At 36.6% G+C, this 21,916-nt stretch overlaps 1 protein-coding gene across 4 annotated transcripts in view; it reads right to left on the bottom strand.

The window, feature by feature from the left end:
* Positions 1 to 21,916, bottom strand: part of ITPR2 (inositol 1,4,5-trisphosphate receptor type 2) — a gene marked incomplete at both ends in the record, with an annotated part of 551,977 nt that overhangs the window by 75,730 nt on the left and 454,331 nt on the right. For all 4 annotated transcript variants that reach the window (XM_080705463.1, XM_080705466.1, XM_080705464.1 and 1 more), the window contains 4 exons: positions 2,314 to 2,406; positions 7,447 to 7,642; positions 10,688 to 10,852; positions 19,660 to 19,835. In XM_080705463.1, the coding sequence (XP_080561589.1) occupies positions 2,314 to 2,406; positions 7,447 to 7,642; positions 10,688 to 10,852; positions 19,660 to 19,835 (630 nt within the window). The remainder of the gene's footprint in view (positions 1 to 2,313; positions 2,407 to 7,446; positions 7,643 to 10,687; positions 10,853 to 19,659; positions 19,836 to 21,916) is intronic.

Here is a 21,916-nt window from a genome sequence, read left to right as displayed (position 1 = left end):
TTTCTAAACAAAAGACAAGAACCAGTGAAAGTAGACTCTTAGTGTAGAGACCTGAACATCCACATGTAAGGAGCTCAGAACAGCTGCTAGGTAGTTAGGGCTCAGTCAACGCTTAGCTGTCATCGTTACTATCATTACAGACAGATGGAGGTTAAATCGCATTAAAAGTTATGATTTTAACATAATTGACAAATTTGATACTTGACCAATATGAGAGTAATTCATCTATTTTAATTGACTATTAGTAATAGTTTTTAAATTCATATTACAAAAATATTTCATGTGAGGACAAGAATATAAATATATCTTATTGGTTCTAAAATAGTTTCCTCTCATCTGAGGTATTAGTCTATATATTTTTTGTTGTTGTTAATACTGGACATGCCTGAATATTTACTAATGCCATTTTTTCTGCTTTAGTAATGAAATTATTTAGTGTTGATGGTTTCTGAGAGAGCAATAGACTATCATTGAGATATATATATATGAAAGTGAGAGTACAACTTAAAACCTATTGTTTGGTAGTTTTAAATTTAATTACAATTTATCCATTATGAAAATGCTGACTTTAAAAACTTTCATGAGGAAAACTTTTTTAAAAACATGAGACACCCTGAGGGAAGACAGACAAAATGGTAAGTCCAGGAGGCTGGCTAGTTCCTGGTATTCATCAATCCTTTCAATTAGAGTAAAACGCCCAAACATATTCAATTTGAATTACTCATAGATGTTAAACATCTGTGAACTTCCCCCTTTTTTCCTGTACATTCAGATGGCTTTTACTTACAAAATAACTGTGATTAAATTTTGTGAATTGTCTCAAAAAGGCATTGCTTTTCTAGAAAACCAAGTTTTAGGGTTTTTATTTTAAAAAAGGGGATATTTTTATTCAGGAATAAGGGAGATTTATAGCAAATAAAATATATATATATATTTTTTCCTCCCAGCCAATGTTGGTTGCCAGGTACCAGGCAGATTTTCTGCTGCTGGGACAATGACCTTACCAGCATTTGTGGGAGCCTCCCTCCGGGCCAGGGGCCTCCCAATCACCATAGGCTGGTCACTATGCTACTGTGTATGTCTGGGCCCTTTGTAATGTAGACCTGCTGTCCACAAGGTAACAAATTGAGGCTCTCACAAATGCACGCTAGGGTTTGCAAATTAAAATTTAATCCTGGTCTTCAACATAGAAAAGTTATTTTTAAATCTAAGTGACACATGCTGTACAGCAAGCACCAGGGTTTAGCTTTCCCTTTACTTTTGCAGACAAATATGTGAAATTTAAAGGAAGCAGGGGCCAGAAGATCAAATCCATAGAACTTTCAACAAAATGCATTTTAACACTTGCCATGTCAAATGCAAAAAGGATAGGGAAGAAAGAGAAGGGGAACACAGGCCTTTCTGTATTTTTAATACTTATTCAGGAATGATCCTTAATCATGAAAAGCTATTGCTGTCACCTCTGGCTCCCAGCAGTGTCTCTGACATACCTCCAGTGCTGAGAATTCCCAACTGTCCAGCTGCAATCCTGCCTTCCTTCTGACCTTGGCAGCTAACTTTGCAAAATCTTCTTCATTTTTCTTCCTACTCCCAGCTCTGTTGGAACCCCAAATGGCGGAGCCTTTGCCCCATGAACAATGCACATCAGACTGGCCCCATTTGTCTCCAGAGGAAGGAGAGTTAAGACCTCTGTGCAATGTTAGGTAAGCAGCAGGGTATAGAGATTTTCCTGCTTTAATAAATAGGTCACTCGTTCCTTCTCCAGTTCACAAAATAGCACACGTGTCAGTTTCCAGGTTCCTGTCAGGTCCTTAAAGAATGTAGTTTTAAAAACCATTTTTACATTCATGGTTCCTTTAGAGGAAGAGAAAACTTCATTTGTTCATTCTTTCTCTTTTCTGAACCCAAAATTTTACATGTTTCCAAGCTCACTACCTAGGTAGTGGCAGGTCATGGACTATAGCCAAGCATTTAATTAGAGTTCTAAACCCAAGGTTTTCCAAATCCTGCGCTAAAGGGAATACAGTCAAAAGGGGCTCAACATGGTATGGTCTGCTATCTGGTAACAGAACTTTTAGCAGTGCATACCGCAGATAAATTCACTAAGTTTTCAAGAATAATATAAAGAATAAGAGCTCAAAGCAACAGGAGAATCCTTTCTTAGTGTGATCACTCTCGGTTCTTTTACCCTTCCTTCTTCTATTTCAACCCACCATGAAACTCTAAAGCAAATCTGAAAAGAGGCAGTAATATTTATCAAATAAAACTTCAGAGGTGTTAGGTTTATACTGTCCCAGAGCGCTGTCTACAGACCTGCATGTGAAGCCGGTATTGTGGGTGAGCAGTTCTCCTTCTCACAGGTTCCCATCATGGAAGGTAAGGTCATGGTTGGAACGCCATAATTCCCTAAGAAGACAAGCAGAAGATGGGATGGAGACAGGTATGCAAATGACAAGACATGGACATGCCATAAGGCTGCAAAGGCATCCTAGTTAAAGGCACTCCAACCTAGTTAAAGCATTCCAAATGAGCTGTTTCTAAAGTCTTCTAGTAGGTTAGTTTGTAACTCTGAACACAGTTTTGCCTATTGAAGCAATTTTATAAATAGAGATAATAGATGCATGGGCCAACCCACTAAAAGCTTTTCATACTTTAAGTGGCTGGGATAAAGTATTAATAATACTGTAGACTCTAACCACCATATGTAATAATGTTTCTATGGGCAGATGCCTTCAGGGTTCCGACCTGGGGTGCCAGAAACACATTCCCTCAATGATGCTGGCAAGCCTTGAGCTCTGAGCCACTTGTCCCTATGCCCAAGGGGGACTGTAGGTGGTGGCAGTTCAAACAGTAAATGGGCCCCAGAAACAGGAGCATAAAGTGGTCCAGGGATGGAAGGATTTTCTGCCAGATCCTAATTTGAGATCTTTCTTTTCTACCAGGAACCCATCTACCTGTTGGCTTACTACTTACTTCCTCAGCCCAGAATAGAACAGAAAATGTAATCTTCCTATTTGTCTGAAACAAAGTTTTAATAAAGAAATTTCTTTGGGCTGGGTGTGGTGGCACACACCTGTCATCCCAGCACTTGGGAGGCTGAGAAAAAGGATCACAGGTTCAAGACCAGCCTCAGAAATGCATGAGACTTTCATCAACCTAGCAAGACCTGGCTTCAAAAAATAAATAAATAAATAAATAAATAAATAAATAAATAAATAAAATCCCACAAAACAAAACTTTTACTCTTAGCTGAAATAAGGGTAGAAGTATCCAATGGGAGCTGGACTTAGGAAGTGGCTGTCCCCCAGCCCCCGCGCCCAGCCCTGAAGGTGGGCACATCTCCATCAGTACTGTCGTGGGGCAAGGCTGCATGTCAGGCACTCAAGAGGGAGAGAGGTATAGTATCTGAATGAAACTGGGGCCATCCCCTCAGGAAATATTTACTGAAGCATGGGGCTAGGCTCTGAGGGCTCAGATTCAAGGTTTCGAAAAACTGACGGTCAATTGGGTGACCCCGAGAGGTATAAACAGGACTACAGAATGGAGAAAGTGATTTAAGAACTTGTGGTGCAGAGGGAGAGGGAGGAGGAAGGAAAACAGCTAGCTATCTGGAGAAAGGTCCATCTAGAGTCCTAGGATTCACACACATGGACATGAGGCGGGGAGAGAAAAGGGCGATTCCAGGTGAAATGGACCAGCAAAGGCACAACAGGCTGAGTGGTCCGAGCGCCAAACACCCACCGCAGCGCAGAGCCCACAACAGGCAGACCGGCTGGGTGGCCAGGCAGAAGAGAGGCTGCAGGTGGGTGGGGGGGCCCACAGGCAGCTCTTGGGCTCTGGGGAGTGCAAGGAGAATGAGGAAAAGGGACAGATGTGAGAGATGTCCTCACCTTCCCTCCAAGTTCTGGGGCTATTTGGGGGGGGGTATTGGGGATTGAACCCAGGGTCATTCTACCTCTGAGCTATACCCCCAGCCCTATTTTTTAATTATTTTGAAATGGGTTTCACTAAGTAGCAGAGGGCCTCACTAAGTTGCTGCTGCTGGCTACAAACCTATGATCCTTCTGTCTTAGCCTCCCAATACTGGGATTACAGGCATGGGCCACCGTGTCTGGCTGTTGATAAATTTTTCTAAGGATTCTCCTGGACACTGATGAATTGAAGGGCTCTTATCTATTGAGCTGTGGATTCCTCTGGTCCCCAAACTGGGATCCATATTCTCCTAAACTCTCAAGGCCTTCTTCTAATTATGTGTCCTCCATTCTCATACGCACCCGGAGGACTTTTACCATTCAGCTCTAACTCCCAACCTCCCCTTGCGCGCCTGCCCACTGGTTTCTAATCATTACTTCACACTCTCTGAAGAATTGCATACTTCTTTCTTTTTGAAACTAGAAAGAAAATAGGAAACAAAATGGACTTCAGACAAATGAGTAGAGAGACCAGTAGTTTAGAGTGGAGAGGGGAGGGAAAAAGGGAGAATTGATGAAGGAAACACTTCAAATAATCTAAGTTTAGATATGAAGGCACTGCTATCAATCTCGCTAAATTATTTATGGGGAATTGGGGGAGGGAGGAGTGGGGTGGAAAATAGAAGGAAACACACCAAGTGTTGTGTGTAGCATTGCTTTGAACCTTACTATGATGTATAATTATAATGCACCAATAAAAGTATAAAGATTGCATACTTCTGCAACTCCGAAGTTTCCTTGCTACCTGAGTGGCAATAATCATACATGCAATCATTTGATGAGCAGTCCTCCTCCTCACTGGTTTAATTCATAATCTTCAATAATTTCTTGCAAAACACATTGTTGACTTTACGAGCAAATAGAGCTCAATACTTGAAAAAATAAACCCAATGCCATGTACCAACACAGTGTCCCCAGTGAAACTCATGTTGAAATGTAAGCTCACTTGTCAAGTATTAAGAGGTGGGAATAGGTGGGACCTTCAAGAGGTGATTAGGTGGAGATCTTAGGAGTCCGTTAATGCTTTAATGGGTTATCTCCAGAGTGGGTCTGTTACACAAGCCAGTTTGGATCTGGCTCCCTGTGCAAAGCCCTCTGCCATGGTAGGATGCTGCAAGATGCCATGGTAGGATGCTGCAAGATGCCATGGTAGGATGCTGCAAGATGGCCCTAGCTAGGTGCAGAGCAGATACCCGCTCCAGTCTCTTGTACTTTCCAGCCGCCAGAACTGTGAGTTCTTAATAAGTCACTCAGTCTCAAGTAATGAGTTAGAGCAACATAAAACAAAGGTGAATATAATATGGTATTAGAGATGGAATTGAAAATATGAAAAGGAGGACATTTTTCATAGGGAATTATATAATATATATTCTCAAATCTATGGAACAAAAACTCAGTTTGTAAAGAATCGAGAGTTTAACTTTGTTAGTAGTTTTCATATTCCAGATTTCAATGTATTTATAAAAGCTGTAATGTTTTCTATATGAGTGTGCATAAGTATTTTTAGTAGAGTCTGAAGTATTTCTAGTAAAGAGTCTGAAATTAAGCGTCAGTCCTGCCTATTTTATAAAAAATAAGGTATATTTCCCATTTCTAAGGAAAAGATTTATTTTCAAAATGTAATGGTACTACCTTCCTTCTTAAATAACAAAATATTTACTGCTGAATTCATAAAACTGTAACTACTGTGCACATTTGGAGTTCAGAAATTACAATGCTTCAGTTTTGGACTCACTCCATACCCAGTAACTCAAGGGGATCATGCCTCTAATCAGTAAGTGATTAAAATGTGAAGACTGGCTGGGCGTGGTGGCACATGCTTGTAATTCCAGTACTTGGGAGGCTGGGATAGGAGGATCATGCAGGTTCGAAATCAGCCTCAGCTACTTAGTGAGGCTCTCAGCAACATAGTGAGACCCTGTTTCCAAATAAAATAGAAAATAGGTCTGGGAGTGTAGCCCAGAGGTAGAAGGCCCCTGGGTTCCATCCCCAATACCACACACACACACACACACACACACACACACACACACAAATGTGAAGACTGTTGAAAGAAGACAGTCTAGTAAAAGTAGAGCTTTAAGTCAAGTGTGGTGCTACATGACTGCAATCCTAGCACTTGGGAGGCTGAGACAGGAGGATTGCAGGTTCGAGGTCAGCTTCAGCAACTTAGTGAAACCCTGTTTCAAAATAAAAAATACAATAGGGTTGCGATGTAGCTCAGAAGGAGAATTACCCTGGGTTTAATTCCTAGTGCCAAGAAAAAAAAAAAAAAAAAGAATGAAGCTTTGGGGATGTTTATATAGAGCGTCCCCTCCAAAGATATAAAACTTGCAAAATTCTAGAAAAAGCAACATTTAAAAAAGAACAAGGAAGGTGATAACAGAAAATATTTCATGTTCTTGTGAACGAAGACTAACACCTAGGTATGAAATTCAGGAGGGTCTCCAGTTCAATACCTTCCAAGCCATGTATTTGATGTTTCTAGTCACCTTTTGGATCAATTGGGCTTACTTATAGAGTTAAATGCCACTTAATTATCCCATAGTCTAAGAAAGATAACACCACTCATTGTCCATTTAGTAATTAAGCAATAAAGAATGCAATTTATAAGGCACCAATCATAAAATCTTAGTTTTAAGTTTAATGGTTTGAGAAGAGAGTGTGTGTCATTTTGTGGTTTCCATTCTCTACAATTTATAGTCAGTGGAATCACCCAGGGAAACTATAAGCAAGTGTAAGACTATGATTTCTATCTAGCAAAGCAGAAGGGAGGAAAAAAGAGTAACAAATAAATTTAACCAAAAAAGCAAAGAGTAGGAGAGGGGAGAAAAGCAACTACTGGAAAGTATGATAATTTTTAAAAATTCCAAAGTAAGCTGGAAAGAAGAAGTCCTGAGTCACATTGAGTATAAATGGGTGCCAACAATAAAAATAAAGACCACACAGGTATGCGTACTGATAGATTGGGTCCTTTTATCACAATATTTTGAGCATGCCTGCCATACTTAGTTCTTTACTATCTGATGGTTTCCAAATCAAAGTATTTATCATTTTTAGTTGATTAAGTATAATATGGTGGTGTAATGTGATCGAACATGTTTGGAATAATAGTTGTGAATGATGATAAATTTCCTCTGCGAGACAAGGAAAAATAAGAGAAAATAATTCCAAAGGTATCAGTCTACGCTGAAGTTGGCTGCCCTTGGGAATATGGTTGGCATTATTAAAACTTTCCTACTGAGACTGAGACCCTGAGATGATGTTTCTTATGTAAGTATTTCCCTATCCACACTGACAGCTAACATACAGCTGGAAAGCATTTCACATTCGCCACTCTCAGCAGTAAGCAAGGACACGTTTTCAGGGATGAAAGGAAATTTCCTCCATTAGTGTTCATCTGTAATCCTCTAAACAAGCTATGTACAAGCCATATCTGCCATGGGAAAAGCTCCTTTAGCAGTAACAGCAATACCTGTAGCTGGAGTCCTGTTTTTCAGCCTGTCCACTTCCATGGTGAAGTCATCCTTCAAGAAAAGGAACCCAATAATGGAAAACAGGTAGACAAGGATGAGGGCCAGGACTGCCGTTAGGATGATAGAGCGGCCATTCCGTGTGACACTTTTTATGACGTTGAGCAGAGTCTCTTCTCTGTACACCAGATCAAAAAGCTAAGAAGGAGAAAAATTAAAAAGAAAGGAAAAATGCAACATAGCAAGATGAATAAACACAAAGAATTATAAATACAAATATGAGCCACTCTAATTCATCCGTGATAAAATAGCCTAAAGTTCCTTAAAAATGAAGCAAAATACTTGTTTCTTCACATTAGTAAACTTTTTCACTAAAGGTAACTCTAACAGAATATACTGCACATCTATTAGTTTTATACCTAATATAATACCGATTTACTTAGACATTCTAGTAGTACACTTTTGTTTGGATTTAGAAAAATTACATTAGATTGACTCAGTTGAAATGAGAACAATTTTATAAGCCTATGAAATACGAAAGGTATGGAATTCAAAAATATTTGAGAAATGCAAACACCTTTCCTTACTAAAGTGATATACTAATAAAAACAAAAAATTTTATTTTAATAAATACTTTTGGAAGCAGAAGCATAAATAAAAATATAATACTCAATTTTGCTTATTCACTTCCTTGACTGGGTTTTTGTGATTTTATCTTTAGTAGACATCTATGTGCTATTCAAGAACACAGGTATGTGTTTGCTATCTGTAGTCAAACTGAGTTTATCGCTACATTGTGCAGTTGAAGTTATGTATTTCCAAGTAGATAAATATTTTATTATAAAATGTAGTTAAAAGCAATAAAATAGAATTCACTTTAAAAGGATATAAAAATCTGGAAATTAATAACAATTTTAAAATTTGAATAATTGGTATTCTATTCTACTGTTTGTAGGCATTAATTAGAATCTCTCAACTGACTGAAATGATCAATTATGTGTCATACATTCTTTCAGAAACACCAAGGCCTCATTCTGTTTCTCTCAGCACTGAGGGTTATATAATTGCTTTCAATTTAATTGTAGTCTTACAAATAATTGCTGTATAGATATTAACTTGTTTGTTTACCTTAGGAAACTGGTATTTTATGATAGTTAAATTAAAAAATAGTTTAACTATTTTGCTTCTATCTCCTAGAAAATGCACCTATCTTTAGAAATAAAGTCAATATTTTTCAATAAGACAAATGAATGCAAATTCATCTTCCAGATTGTCAATGTTCTGGTTTATTCAACTTATTTCATAATTAGGTTGACTTAAAGATTTTCTTTTATGCTAAGTAAACAGTGGCATGCAGAAAAAGCCTTGCAATTTGTTCTAGGTCAGCTCTAGGGAAAGTTTATAGCTTTCAGAAGCCCGGGGGATTCTCATTAACAGTGCATATTCCTGAGTTCCACTAAATGTCCATCAGAATGCCAAGAAGCTTGCCGATTCAAAAGGTATAGACATTGGAGGGGCTGGTGGTTCCTTCTGTTTATTTCTGAAACTATATTTTAGAGTGCATTTTTATTACTTTTTAATGAAGGACTGACATTGTGAGCCCAATAGAGAGTTCATGTTTAACTATTTTTAAATATAAAAAGTATTTAAAATATGCTACTATTTGAGATATCGTGCACATTTTCCTCTAGCACTCTGAACATTAAAATATTATATTCATAAACTATATTATATTAATAAACAACTCAATAAAAACAAACTAGCATGAGTTTTCTAAGATTAAAAAGATAAAATGTCATAGAAAAATGACATTTAGAAAATAGTTTTGTAATCTTACTGCTAACAACTCATATAATTTGAATATACCTATACTTTGTCAAATATCTTTTCCTGAAAAACATTAAGATTTATATAAATAATTTCATGTTTTTCATATTATCTATTTAATGGATCTTAATACTAATAGTTTCCCATACTGTTCCTGTCTATTTCATAAATAAGACAGTTGAAAGCACAAAATCACTATATACTCATCAAGTTATGTACATTAAATACATATTTACATAAATTTTGTATGTAAATCATACCTCAATAAATTAATTTAAAATTATAGATTATTACATGTCATGGTCAGATAAAAGTGCTGGGTATAGTAGGAAGTTATATGTCACAAGCAAAAAATGGAATTTTCTTATGAATCAAGAAAGAGATAAAATTTATTTAGATTGATGGAACAGAAAGAAAACTTTCTATTGCTAAATGATCTAACTTAACTCCTGAAAGATATATTTGTATCAAAACATAATAGACAAATATACTCTTCACTATAGCTATTTCAAATGTTTGAGAACAACTTGCCCCATTTTGGCCTTATTTCCTACATGAGTATGCTAGATAATAGGAAGGAAGAAAAGTGCTAAATTTGTCTTTGGTGACCTGATTAAATGGGTCAGCAATGTTTTTAGATCTTCGACTTGTTTTTAGGAGTCATTTTATTATACAGCACTCTCTAAAGCATGTCCACTGTAGATGGATACAAAAATAAAATGTTCCTATGGTATCATGACACAAACTAATGTGGTAATGTTTTGTTTTAAAACATTAGCATGCATTTGTATTGACTTATCACCTAGTTCATGGCTATAAAACAGTATATATGCAGAAAACAAAACTGATTGCCAGAATAATAAATACCCTAGAAAAATATAAAAATCTATTTAAATAATTAAATATATATCACTAAACATAACAATGACATATTAAACCTGAAATTATCATACTGTACCAAAAAGAACTCATTGTGTTTTGTGCTAGGTTGGTTTTTGCTCTCCCATGGCATTCCAAAGATGAACCATCATACTTGATATTTTAAAAAGATGATGATTTTAGCACCCAAGAAAATAGATCCCTATTTCCCCCCACACTTTATTGAAGAATGCAAAGGGAAATATTATTTGTCTGAATCTCAAAGTGACTTGTCTTAGGAAGCCTGCATTACGAGGTAGGTTAAGATGGCTGGTTGGTTCTCAGAGAGGAAAGCAAAAAGTCTACCACCTTTGTGGTTTTGCAGAAAAAGTAACTAAAAATGATATGTCACACCTTTCCTAGAAAATTCTAAAAATAGCATAATTTGTCCTAAATGTCAGGCCCTGCTTTTTAAAAAAAATCAAAAAAGAAGTTATAAGCAGCAGAAGCATTGTATATTTTTTTCAGCAGTGATTGTCCATGTAAAGATGTACTCACCAGGAAGCTATAGAAGAATTCGTGGACAAAGAGGCCCAGCATGCAAACCAGGACATAGGCTACGTGATAGAGAAAGGCCATATCCAGGATGACCGCACGGTACCCTCGAGTGAACGTGCCACGATTTCCAACAAAACTCACCAGAAATACTATTTTATTACAAAGCTAAATGGAGAGAAAGATTAGACATTAATGTCTTATTTATTCTGAAACTCACATACATACATAGCAGGACACGGACAAAAACTGTTACTCACAAAGCCTATGATTGTCTTGCATGATTTCTCACTACAAATCTCCATATAAATATAATACATGCAAACTTGCATCCCTTACAGTTCCAGAAGAAAGAATGATTAAGAGACCTAGCTATGCAATCAAGACAGACCTAAATTCAAATTCTGGCTCTTCCTTACTACTGTAAAACCTAGTTCATTAACTATGAACTATAAGGACTTCAGAGGACTAAATGATATGATTCATTTGAATAAATTAGTACATGACTCTTTTTTATTACTTTTATCATATTTTTATATTAAAAGCAATATATGTTTCATTATGTTAAAGACATAATAAAAAATATTTTCAAGCCAGGTGTGGTGGCGCACGCTTATAATCCCAGTAGTTGGGAGGCTGAGACAGGAGGATTGCACAGTTTTGAAGCCAGCCTCAGCTACTTAGTGAGGCTCTCAGCAACTTAGAGAGACCCTGTTTCCAAATAAAATATAAAATAGGTCTGGGAGTGTAGCCCAGAGATAGAAAGCCCCTGGGTTCCATTCCCAGTGGAAATATTTTTTTTTTCAGAAAATATGCAGAAATCTGTCTTTGAGTTTTTTTTAATCTTGAACTTTCTCTACTGTTATTATTTTAAACAAGTAAGTCACAAAGGTATTTTTGTATTTAATTTATTTTATATATATATATATATATGTTAAATAAGCACATACTTATGCACCTGGGATAAAATAAACATAATGCACATATTTATTTCCTAAGACATTTGTGCGGTAACAATTCAATAAGAATTTTATAATGTTTACTATTTCTCTATGTAGTGTATTTATATTTATGCTATTTTTAATATTGGCTTTTGTGGTATAACTGGAATGTAGAAATTATGCTGAGATTCTTTAACAATTACAATGATTTGGGTGATGAATTATAAAGACAGCAGTTATCATAAACAGTGCCATCTGCTTGGTTCTAGACTCACTGCATTATGTAGAAGATGGAGCCAACTTTGCCTCCTGGTCAATAAGGAACAAGTGCAGACTTGCAATCCACAGTTTGTTCTTCCTCACTGTTGCCTGGCTTCTTTACAGTATCTAATGGAACCATATTTCCCTTTAAGTGTCCAAACAACTTTGGGGGAAAAGGCTGCTCTTTGCAATGCTGTTGACTTTTTCATGTAAATATATGTGCAGAATCACCTCATGGGGTGACTTTAAATAATATAAAAAAGAAAGAAAATAACACTTTGAGGCAGAACAGAAATTTGGGAGGGTGGAAAAAAATGTCTCCTTCAACTTCTTGGAGCCCAAATCAATGGAGATGAAATGAGGCTGTTATTGCATGTTGTGAAGGGCCAAACATGTCAATAACGCAGCAGCTAAAATGGGCAAATCTTCCCTAAAATGCCTCCCAGCTGACTGCCCTCTCAATAATTGATGTGATCGCTTCTTTCACCATCTTGTTACCAATTTTAATAATGTCAAACAGGATGTTTAGTGTTTTATCATCAATAGTTTACAGTTACTAAAAATAGTTATAGCATAATGGAAGTCTATATTTATTCCTGCTCAAGAACAGGAATGACATTATAAAGAGCCATTATTAAATAGTCCAGGAAGTCAGGCATGGTGGCTTATGCCTGTAATTCCAGAACTTGGGAGGCTGAGCCAGGAGGATCATGGGACCTAGGCTAGCCTCAGCAACTTAGTGAGTCTCAACAACCTCAAAACCCCATTTCAAAAACAAAAATTAAAAAGGGCTGGGGATATAGTTCAGAGATAGAATGCCCCGGCATCAGTCATCAGTACCCCAAAACAAGCAAAAACCCACCAGGAATATATTTATGTAAGATGTTGATCCACATGAACTATTTGACTATAAACATTCATGTGATTGATGAAAACAAAATCATCAAAATAATATTAGTTACTCTTTAAATTATTTTGAATGAAAATTGTTTAAATTCCTAATATCTATCAAGTCACCCACTATATCTCATTGGTATAATACAGAAATAAATTCTATAAAATAAAATTAAAAACTGAAATAATAAAAATTGAAATCATGACTTTGCAGAATGAACAATGTAACTAAGACAAGTCATTTATATTGTTTCTCATCTCTCATTCACTAAATTAAATAATAAAAATTATTTGAGAAAAAATTTATAAGCCCTATACACCAATACATTGATTTTAAATTCTCAAAAAAGAGTGATACATTTTGGTTCTCAAGTAATGCGAAAGCAAGGACATATTTCTGCTTAACAGGTATTCTGCCATATTTCACATAAAAAGTAAAGATTTGCTTCGCTTCCAGAGTTCTTGCTTTGTTTTTGAACCTTGATCTAGAGCTTGGTGATAGTTTCTGTTTTCTGGACTAGATCTGGCGTGAAGGGAAGCTGGTACAGCCCTGACATCCACCGATTTCTGCAGGGATCAGAAATCATATCCTCACACCTTGGAGTTCATACCAAGCAGAAATAATTAGAAGAATAAATTATGTAGGTAGGAAAGAAGGTGAACTCTGACTTCTTATGTATGATAAAATTTGTAAATTGTTTCATAGTGCATTTTCCAAGAAAGCTGAGAATATATGTGGAGAAATAAAGAAGCTGCAGAAACATGGGAGTGTAGCCCAAAGGTAGAAATCCCCTGGGTTCCGTCGCCAGTATAAAGTTAAAAAAAGTTAGATACCACCCAGATGATTTATGAATAGGTCTCCTAAAAACAAAAGCAACATTAATGTTCACTTGTTAACTAATGTATACTAATGAAATATCATTAATTTAATTAGATGAATAAATTATACAGTCAAGTAACATCTCCATATCTACTTTACAGTAAATTAACATCTTCATATCTACTTTACAGTTTGTGGCTAAGTGTCTGCAGGACTTTTATCTCTGCAACACGGTGGGAAGTCGCTGTATTAGAAGCTGGGCCAGATGGGCTGCAGCTGTGGCCCTGCACTGACTCTCTGCGTTGGTCCATTCTCCTGTCCCCCAGGACTTTGCTTCCTCAATGAACTGCCTAGAGTTGGGGGGCCTAGCATCCTATGGGCTGTCCTTTACATTTTACTGTCTTGTGTGATGACAGAAATGTATGTCTTCATTTGACGTTATTCTTTTGGTCTTATTTGGTACTCTGCTCCTGATAAAGAATTCTATGCCCATCTTACATTGTTCCTATGGGGGAACATGACCTATATTCCAGGAATAAATTGTGGAATGCAAAAAAGGGTCATCCACTTATTTATTGAAAGGTGGAATTGAATTTATTACTTTCAACTGTATTGCCATACTTTATCAACCATGTAAATAATTCTCTTATTGAAAAAAGATAATTCTGATTTAAAAAATCTCCACTTTAATAGAGTTACATGTTAGGAAGGATGAGGTTCTAAGGTCAATATGTAGGGCATAGTTGGCACTCAGTTAAAGTCCCCCTAGACATCTTTTAAATTACCAGCAAAACTCAGGTGATGTCAATAGTAACATCCCTCACTAAAGTTAACAACACTGAATCAAGGTTTGAGTTTTTGCAATTAAATACTAGAAATAGGGGTATACTATAAAAATATGTGTGTGTATGTAAGAAAGAGAGAGAGGAGAGGGGAAAAGGGGGAAGGAGAGATAATGAATATGAAAGTTTGGACTCAGAATGTATAACTGAATTTGTATATGTTAAGTGAACATATGGTAAAATTCAACATTATAGATTCACAGTAATGAGACCTCCCAGAAAATCTACAGATAATTCTCTGAGAATATGACGCTATTAAATTTGGACACTCTGGTTTAGTTTGTTAGTTTGTTTGTTTGTTTACTTATTTGCAGTACTGGGAATGGAACCCAGGGGCATTCTATCTCTGAGCCACAGCTCCTGCCCTATTTTTTATTCTTTCTTTCTTATTCTTTTCTTTCTTTCTTTCTTTCTTTCTTTCTTTCTTTCTTTCTTTCTTTCTTTCTTCCTTTCTTTCTTTCTTTCTTTTTTTCTTTTTTTTTTGGTGGTACTGGGGTTCCTGGAAACCCTTCTACTTTCAGGCTACACTCCCAGACCTATTTTTTTAAAATATTTTTTTATTTGGAAACAGGGTCTCTTAAGCCAGAGAGGCTGGCTTCGAACCTGCACGATCCTCCTGTCTCTGCCTCCCAAGTGCGGGGATTACAAGCATGCGCCACCACCCCGGCTTTATTCTTCATTTTGAAGCAGGGCCTCCCTGAGCACTGAGGCTATGGCGCACCGCGATCCTCGGGCCTCCGCCCCCCACACGCTCCCATCCCCAGCTTATTGTTAAATGATTGTCTACTAAACTCCACTTGCTTCTCCTTTCTGCAGAATGGTGAGACTAAGTTGTAGCATAAAGAAACATTTCCACATTACAAATTACTGTGAGAAAGGCAGTGCAAATACCATTTTCAAAATTACATATTTCTAGGTATAAATACCATTTAAAAATTACATATTTCTAGGCATTTATTGGAAAAGAAAAAATAACACTGTACAGAACATTTGTACAGAATGTTAAAAGACCTTTTACTGATATTTACTGTATTATTATTTTCATTTAAAAATCTAAAGAAAAGCCATTTGGTAGCTCATGCCTACAATCCCAGTACTTGGGAGGCTGAAACAGGGGGATCGCAGTTTCAAGGAATCTCAGCAACCTAGTAAGGCCCTCAGCAACTTAGTGACACCATGCTTCAAAACAAAAATAAAAAGAGCTGGGGGTATAGCTCAGAGGTAGAATGCCTTTGGATTCAGTCCCCAGTAAAACACACACACACACACACACACACACACACACACACACACACACACACACTTAAAAATTAGAAGTGGTAGCGAGGCATGGTAGTGCACACTTGTAATCCTAGTACTTGGGAGGCTGAGACACGAGGATCCGGGTTCAAGGACAGCCTCAGCTACTTAGTGAGGCCCTTGCAACTCAGTGAGACCCAGTTTCAAAATAAAGAATAAAAAATGGGGCTGGGACATAGCTCGGAGGTAGAATGCCCCTGGGTTCCAACCCCATTACTGCCCCCAAAATTAGAAGTGGTTAAACATTATACAACAAACACAGGAACAGAAATAATTATTAAAATCAATTTTACAAACAATTTTGGAATAAAAAATATTAAATGATTCTAAATTTCTAAGTAATTATTTATATTTTTCAGAAAAGTATATTGATATATGTGACCATTAACTAAAAATGCAGTTCAGTGGATAGGAAGGCCACTGTACTGAGTGCTCTGTATCATAGAAAAACAATTAGAATTCTCGAAACATCTCAAATATTGGGATAATTCCTGTGATAAGATAAGCTACTTGAAATATAGAACAAACTTCCATTTTTAGAAATGAGGAAAAATGATAAAACAAAGCCCCAGAATAAACATCAACTAGTAATACTAAGAGTTCAGCATACAAGTTAATATTTTTTTCTCCCACTTGGTTCTTTTTCTAAAAAGAGAAAGGAAGAAAAAATTCTGCATTTGCTAAGTACTGCAAAAAGTAGAGTTCCGAAACAACTCTGAATCAAAACACCACCACTTTACACTCAAGATAGCAATGTTTTATGATTCAGTACTGTTTCACATATTAGATGGTGGGTACATTGCAGCCACTGTTGCTACTGTATCAGCATCATTGTTACTTTTCTTTTCTTAATTTTCCACTCTAACCTTCTCAATTGGTCTAAACAGCCTGGTAAGGATAGATTAGCCATAATATCGTCCTCTCACTGAAGGGAAGAATGAAATCCAGGGGCTTGCCTTAAAGTTTAGAATTCTAGCCAGGCATGGTGGCGGAGACAGGAGGATCGCGCAGGTTCAAAGCCAGCTGCGCTGACTTAATAGACCCTGTTTCCACATAAAAAAGTAAAAAATAGGTCTGGGAGTGTAGCCCGTGGGAGTGTATCCCGGAGGCAGAAGGGCTTCTGGGAACCCCAGTACCACCAAAAAAAAAAAAGTTTAGGATTCTGATTCCCATCAAGGATAAACTGGCAGGTAGATATCTTCTTCTGTTTTTCCTGTTTCTGATACCTATAATTTTAGCATTTATAGTCTAATTTGTTACACAATGCAAAGGTGTAAGTATAAATTAAGCTAATAAGTAAAATATTAGCTAAATAAAATATTTAAACTTAAAGTGTACAGGAACCAAATTATGTTTTCATTTTGACATATTTCCTGCCTTCTGAGTAGTTATAAGTCAGAGACAATTTTATAATAAACTTTTGATGTTAAAAGTTAAAGTTGATTATTATTTATATTTACAAAAATATTTTTAGTCCATATGTTAAAATTGCAGATAAAGACCTTTCTACCAACATCTACAATATTTAGGTTACAATTTTTCTATTGAATTTGTCCCAAATCAATACTCTTTGGACCAAATGCACTGAAGTGGTGGACATGGCAATGTATCACTTGGCTGTAGATACATGTATTATGCTGTGAAGGCTATTATAGTACAAAGAGATTTGTGTAATCAGATGTGTCTACATGTTGATTCTTTCCCATAAAGAAACCAAAGTATGACATTTGCCTTTCATATGAATGGCCTTTTGCTATGATGAATTATTCTCACCAAGCCAAGTAAAAATTGTCTTTTTATACTGTCCCAGGAGGGAGAAAAAATATTCCAAATGCTTCTAGGTTACCCCAATAATCAGAAAGTTAGTCCTTATCTCTTTACACATTATTGATCTGAAGATAAAAAGAATGCAAATTAGTGAATCTGGCACATAAACTTCCGGGTGGCAAGAACCAAGTTCTCTACCTCTTGGTATATTTAGCCTCTACTATCAAAAACAGAGGATCAAATGAATATTATTTTTGGCCCAACTCTGTCTAGTGTCTTACTGAGAAACAGTTACCAGTTTATTTGAAAATTATTTGTTTCTTCAAATAATATGATTTCATATCCAACATGGTTTAAAAAAATAAACCAAACACATAGGCTTAGAAAAGTTACACATTCATGAAGATTCTCTAATGCACTTGGTTGGTAATATTGCAAATTTGTCTAGTTCCAAATTGTTGAAAGTACAAGTTTAGTTCATGTAACCATCATTTTTTTTATTTTTTACTTTTTTGTGGTACTGGAGATTGAACCCAGAAGATGTGCATTCTACCTCTGAGCTACACCCCCAGCCCTATTTTTTATACTTTATTTTTAAACAGGGTCTCACTAAGTTGCAGAGGGCCTCACTAAGTAGCTGAGGCTGTCCATGAACCTGCGATCCTCCTGTCTCAGCCTCCCAAGTACTGGGATTACAAGCGTGCACCACCATGCCTGGCTTCAAGTAAACATTTTTTAATGTTCACATACCAAGTATGAAGATAGAGAAAAATAGAAAATGGGAGGAATGAAGGAGAGTAAGATTGTATATCTGAATGTGAGTTTTGCCCGTGAGAAGCTTACAGAATACATATTTAGCACAGCACCAAATTCTTGGCTGATAGACTCCTTTATAGGTATAACACACTTTCCTTTATTAACAATTGTTGAAGATCAGTTATTTGGTTGCTAGACTGTTCTAGTTAACCGGGAACTCTCAGAAGTAAAATTCTATAATTTTTAAAGAATTGTATTAAAATAGATGTAAAAACTACAAAAACAGAATTGGTCATATTTAGCTCAGCTTTATAATTCTCTGAAGTTTGGTTAACCATTTTATTTATTCATTTTTAATAAAACCTGCTACATATTTTATATGTGAGATACTGTAAATGTATAAAAATACAAAGATTTCCATTCATTCAATAATTATTTGATTCAAGAACTACTTACTGAATTTCTAGACTGTCCCAGATATTGAATGGTCAATGACTATCCTTAAGAACTATATAATGTAGTAGGGGAGATAAGTCCTAGATACAGATACCAGAATACAAGCCATTATGTTAGAAGCCCAGTAAAAGACATAGAAAGTGCCTTTGGAATCCAGTAGATACATTAACAATATTTATGTGCTTGTCTGCCCCTTTGGTATTTCATCAACCTGATGATTTACTTTTTGTTAATATCTCTTTATGGCTTTTCCTTGAACAAGCCGACATTGAGTCCATTTAAAATTTAATTTCTTGAGTAAGGTTATTTATATAAATATGTCTTGCTGGCTTTTTGAAATAGTACTCTAGCTCACCTATCCTGAACTTACCTAACTAAAATTTCAAAATGTGTTCCCTTGTTCTAGTATTTCAAACTTTGGTGAAAAAAAATATTAAGCTCATCTGTGCCTTTTACAAGTTTATAGGATTTGTTCACATAAAAGGAGACCAATTTCATATTTTCTCAGACAGCAACCCTTTTTCTTAGGTCATTTGAAAAAAAAGTGCTCACTTCTTAAATTCTACTGAATATAACTTAATCTTTCTTGGATGATTTAGAAGTCACTTTAGGATGTTAACTGTGGTTCAGAGTCATTTTTTTGTCAATTGCTGTGGGTATAGGATGCAGAAGGCATTAAAATTGGATTATATTAAATTGATAGCAGAACTGGGTCATAGCCCAAATGCCACCTCCTTAAATATAATAACTTTTGACTCGCCATTTTTTTTTTCTTTCTCTCTAAATCAAATAAAGAATGCACAAATTATGCTCTGGTTAATTTAGATTCACAATATATTAGAATTCATTTGGTCTACATGAATGAATGCATTTAGTTATAGTTTGTATTTAATTAATTAATTAATTCTATTACAATACAAAGCCAAGAAAAGTACTTACATTAGCTGCACCAAGAAGTATTAATGTAGGCCCCAGACCTATAGTATATATTGATCTGAGCATTACTGACACAAGAAATGGCCGAATACCCACAGGCTTGGAGAAGAAGAACAGCATAGATGTACAGACCGCAACTGCTATCCAAAGAAGGACTGAGAAGAGTGGAGAAAGGGTACCTGCAAAATTCAGAAGTTTATTTTTAGTGATAACAAATCTGGAAAATGCTGTAAAGTATTTGCTGATCTCCTTTAGACTCCCTATCAAGTCAAGCTATAATGCACTGGATTTCAAAACAACCCTCCCTACTCTCTACGTTCAATATTCCAAAGAAATGTCTTTGAACAGATTACTCATTATTACATCTCCAGAAAGTTTAGGATTCATTTCAGGCTACTTAAATACCTACTAATTAATGCCCCTTCCATTAAGTCAGAATTGTTCATCTCTCTCTCCTGTGGGAGAGATTTGCTAAATGCTTTTGATAAATGCATCTCACTTGGAAACTTTAATTCAGAATTTATGATTAGTGACCATTACAGGTATAGCTCTAACTTTCATTATCAGGTGAAATCAGGCATGCATTCTATTAAGCTTCTATAGTACAGATTCCTCTAAAGAGTACAATATGTAGAATACCTGGTTTTTATGAAATAGAGATAAGCTTTAACTGTTAAAACCCACATACACATATCTATGTGTGAGTGCGGGGTATGAGGTCAGTTTAGTTGTTAAAAAAAACATGTTAAACTATTTAATCATCAGAAAATAAAAGTTCCAGATGTTTTAGAGATGAACTCCATTACAAACAAAATGTCTTAGAAACTGTCCACAAAGAGTTTAAAAGTATTTTTTTAAAGGAAGTACAATCCAATGACATTTTTCACTGATATGCAGAATCAAGCAACCCTGCCCCCCCCCCAGGCCATGTGTGCTGTGTCTGCAGAAGTAAATTAAGGAGATATATTCTTGGGCTAATTGGATATGCTCTGGGATCACAAACCCATGTTTGAGGATCTGCAGGATGACATCATTAAAGGGGAAACAGCCATCCAAGAGATTTCCCACAACTTTTTTTTGACAAATACTCCACAGCGTTCTTATTCCTTTGGCCATGCCTGTTTTTATTATTTATGAAACTCACTTCTGTATGCAGAATACCTTGACTGCTTTGGTGTGCAAAGTTTATGTTCTATCATGGAAACCCTGGGATTGGCTGGGTTTCTTTAATGAATTCTATATAGACTTTAGTTCATAGTGAGTGCTAATATTAAAAATAGATTGCAGGATGCTGTGTTAGCCAGCTTTTCACCACTGCCACCAAAAGACCTGACATGAACAACTTAAAGGAGAAAAGACTGTTCTGGTCCATGGGTTCAGAGGGTCCAGTCCCAGGTCAGTCAGCTCCATCACTTTGAGCCCGAGTGAGGCAGAACATCCTGGTGAATGGGCCTGGCAGAGAAAACCAGCTACTCACCTCAGGGTGGACAGGAGGCACTGGAGAGACAGAGAGAGGGAGGAGGCTGGAAACAAGATACAGCCAGAAGGGCATGCCCCAGGACCTACTCCTTCAAACTAGGTCCCATCTGTCAACAATGTTACCAAATTATTAACCACTGATGACATCAGAGCTCACATGCTCCAATGGCTTCCCCCAAAGCTCCACTTCTGAACACTGCTGCCCCAGGTACCAGGATTCAACATGCCACCCTTGAGGGGACAGTCCACACCCAAACCCTAACAGATATCCACAACAAACAAAAACATCAGACAGTGAGCAGCCCTAGTTTAATTGCTTGTTTGCTTTTTTTGTGCTCTCTCCAGTTATGGTTCAGATATGGCTTAAGTGTGTTCCCTAAAGACCTGCAATGCTGGAAGCTTGGTCCCCAGTGTGACGATGTCAAGGTGAAGGAAATCTTGAAGAGGTGGGGCCAACTACACAGTAGTTCGATCATGGAGGTGCCACCCTCAGAAGAAATTGATGTGCCGATTGTAGGACCCAGATATTTTTCTCAAAAGCAAGTAGTTACAAAGCAAGGCTGCCCTGCTTGCAAGGTCCCTTGTACACAGAGCTGTTTCCCTTTGAACTTTGCTATCGAGTTGTGGTATAACCAGAAGGGCTCTTTCCATGGGAAGAACAGATAAGGCCACCCAGTCAGGGTCTGTAAGCCTCCAAAACTGTGAGCTAAATAAACCACTTTCTTTACAAAGTGCCCAGTATTAGGCTATTTTGTTATAACAACACAACATGGACTAATAC

The sequence above is a fragment of the Muscardinus avellanarius genome (genome assembly GCF_963383645.1).
Source record: "Muscardinus avellanarius genome assembly, chromosome: 11".
NCBI lineage: Eukaryota > Metazoa > Chordata > Mammalia > Rodentia > Gliridae > Muscardinus > Muscardinus avellanarius.
The sequence above is the reverse complement of the archived record's forward strand: the minus strand, read 5'-3'. Positions and strand labels throughout refer to the sequence as shown.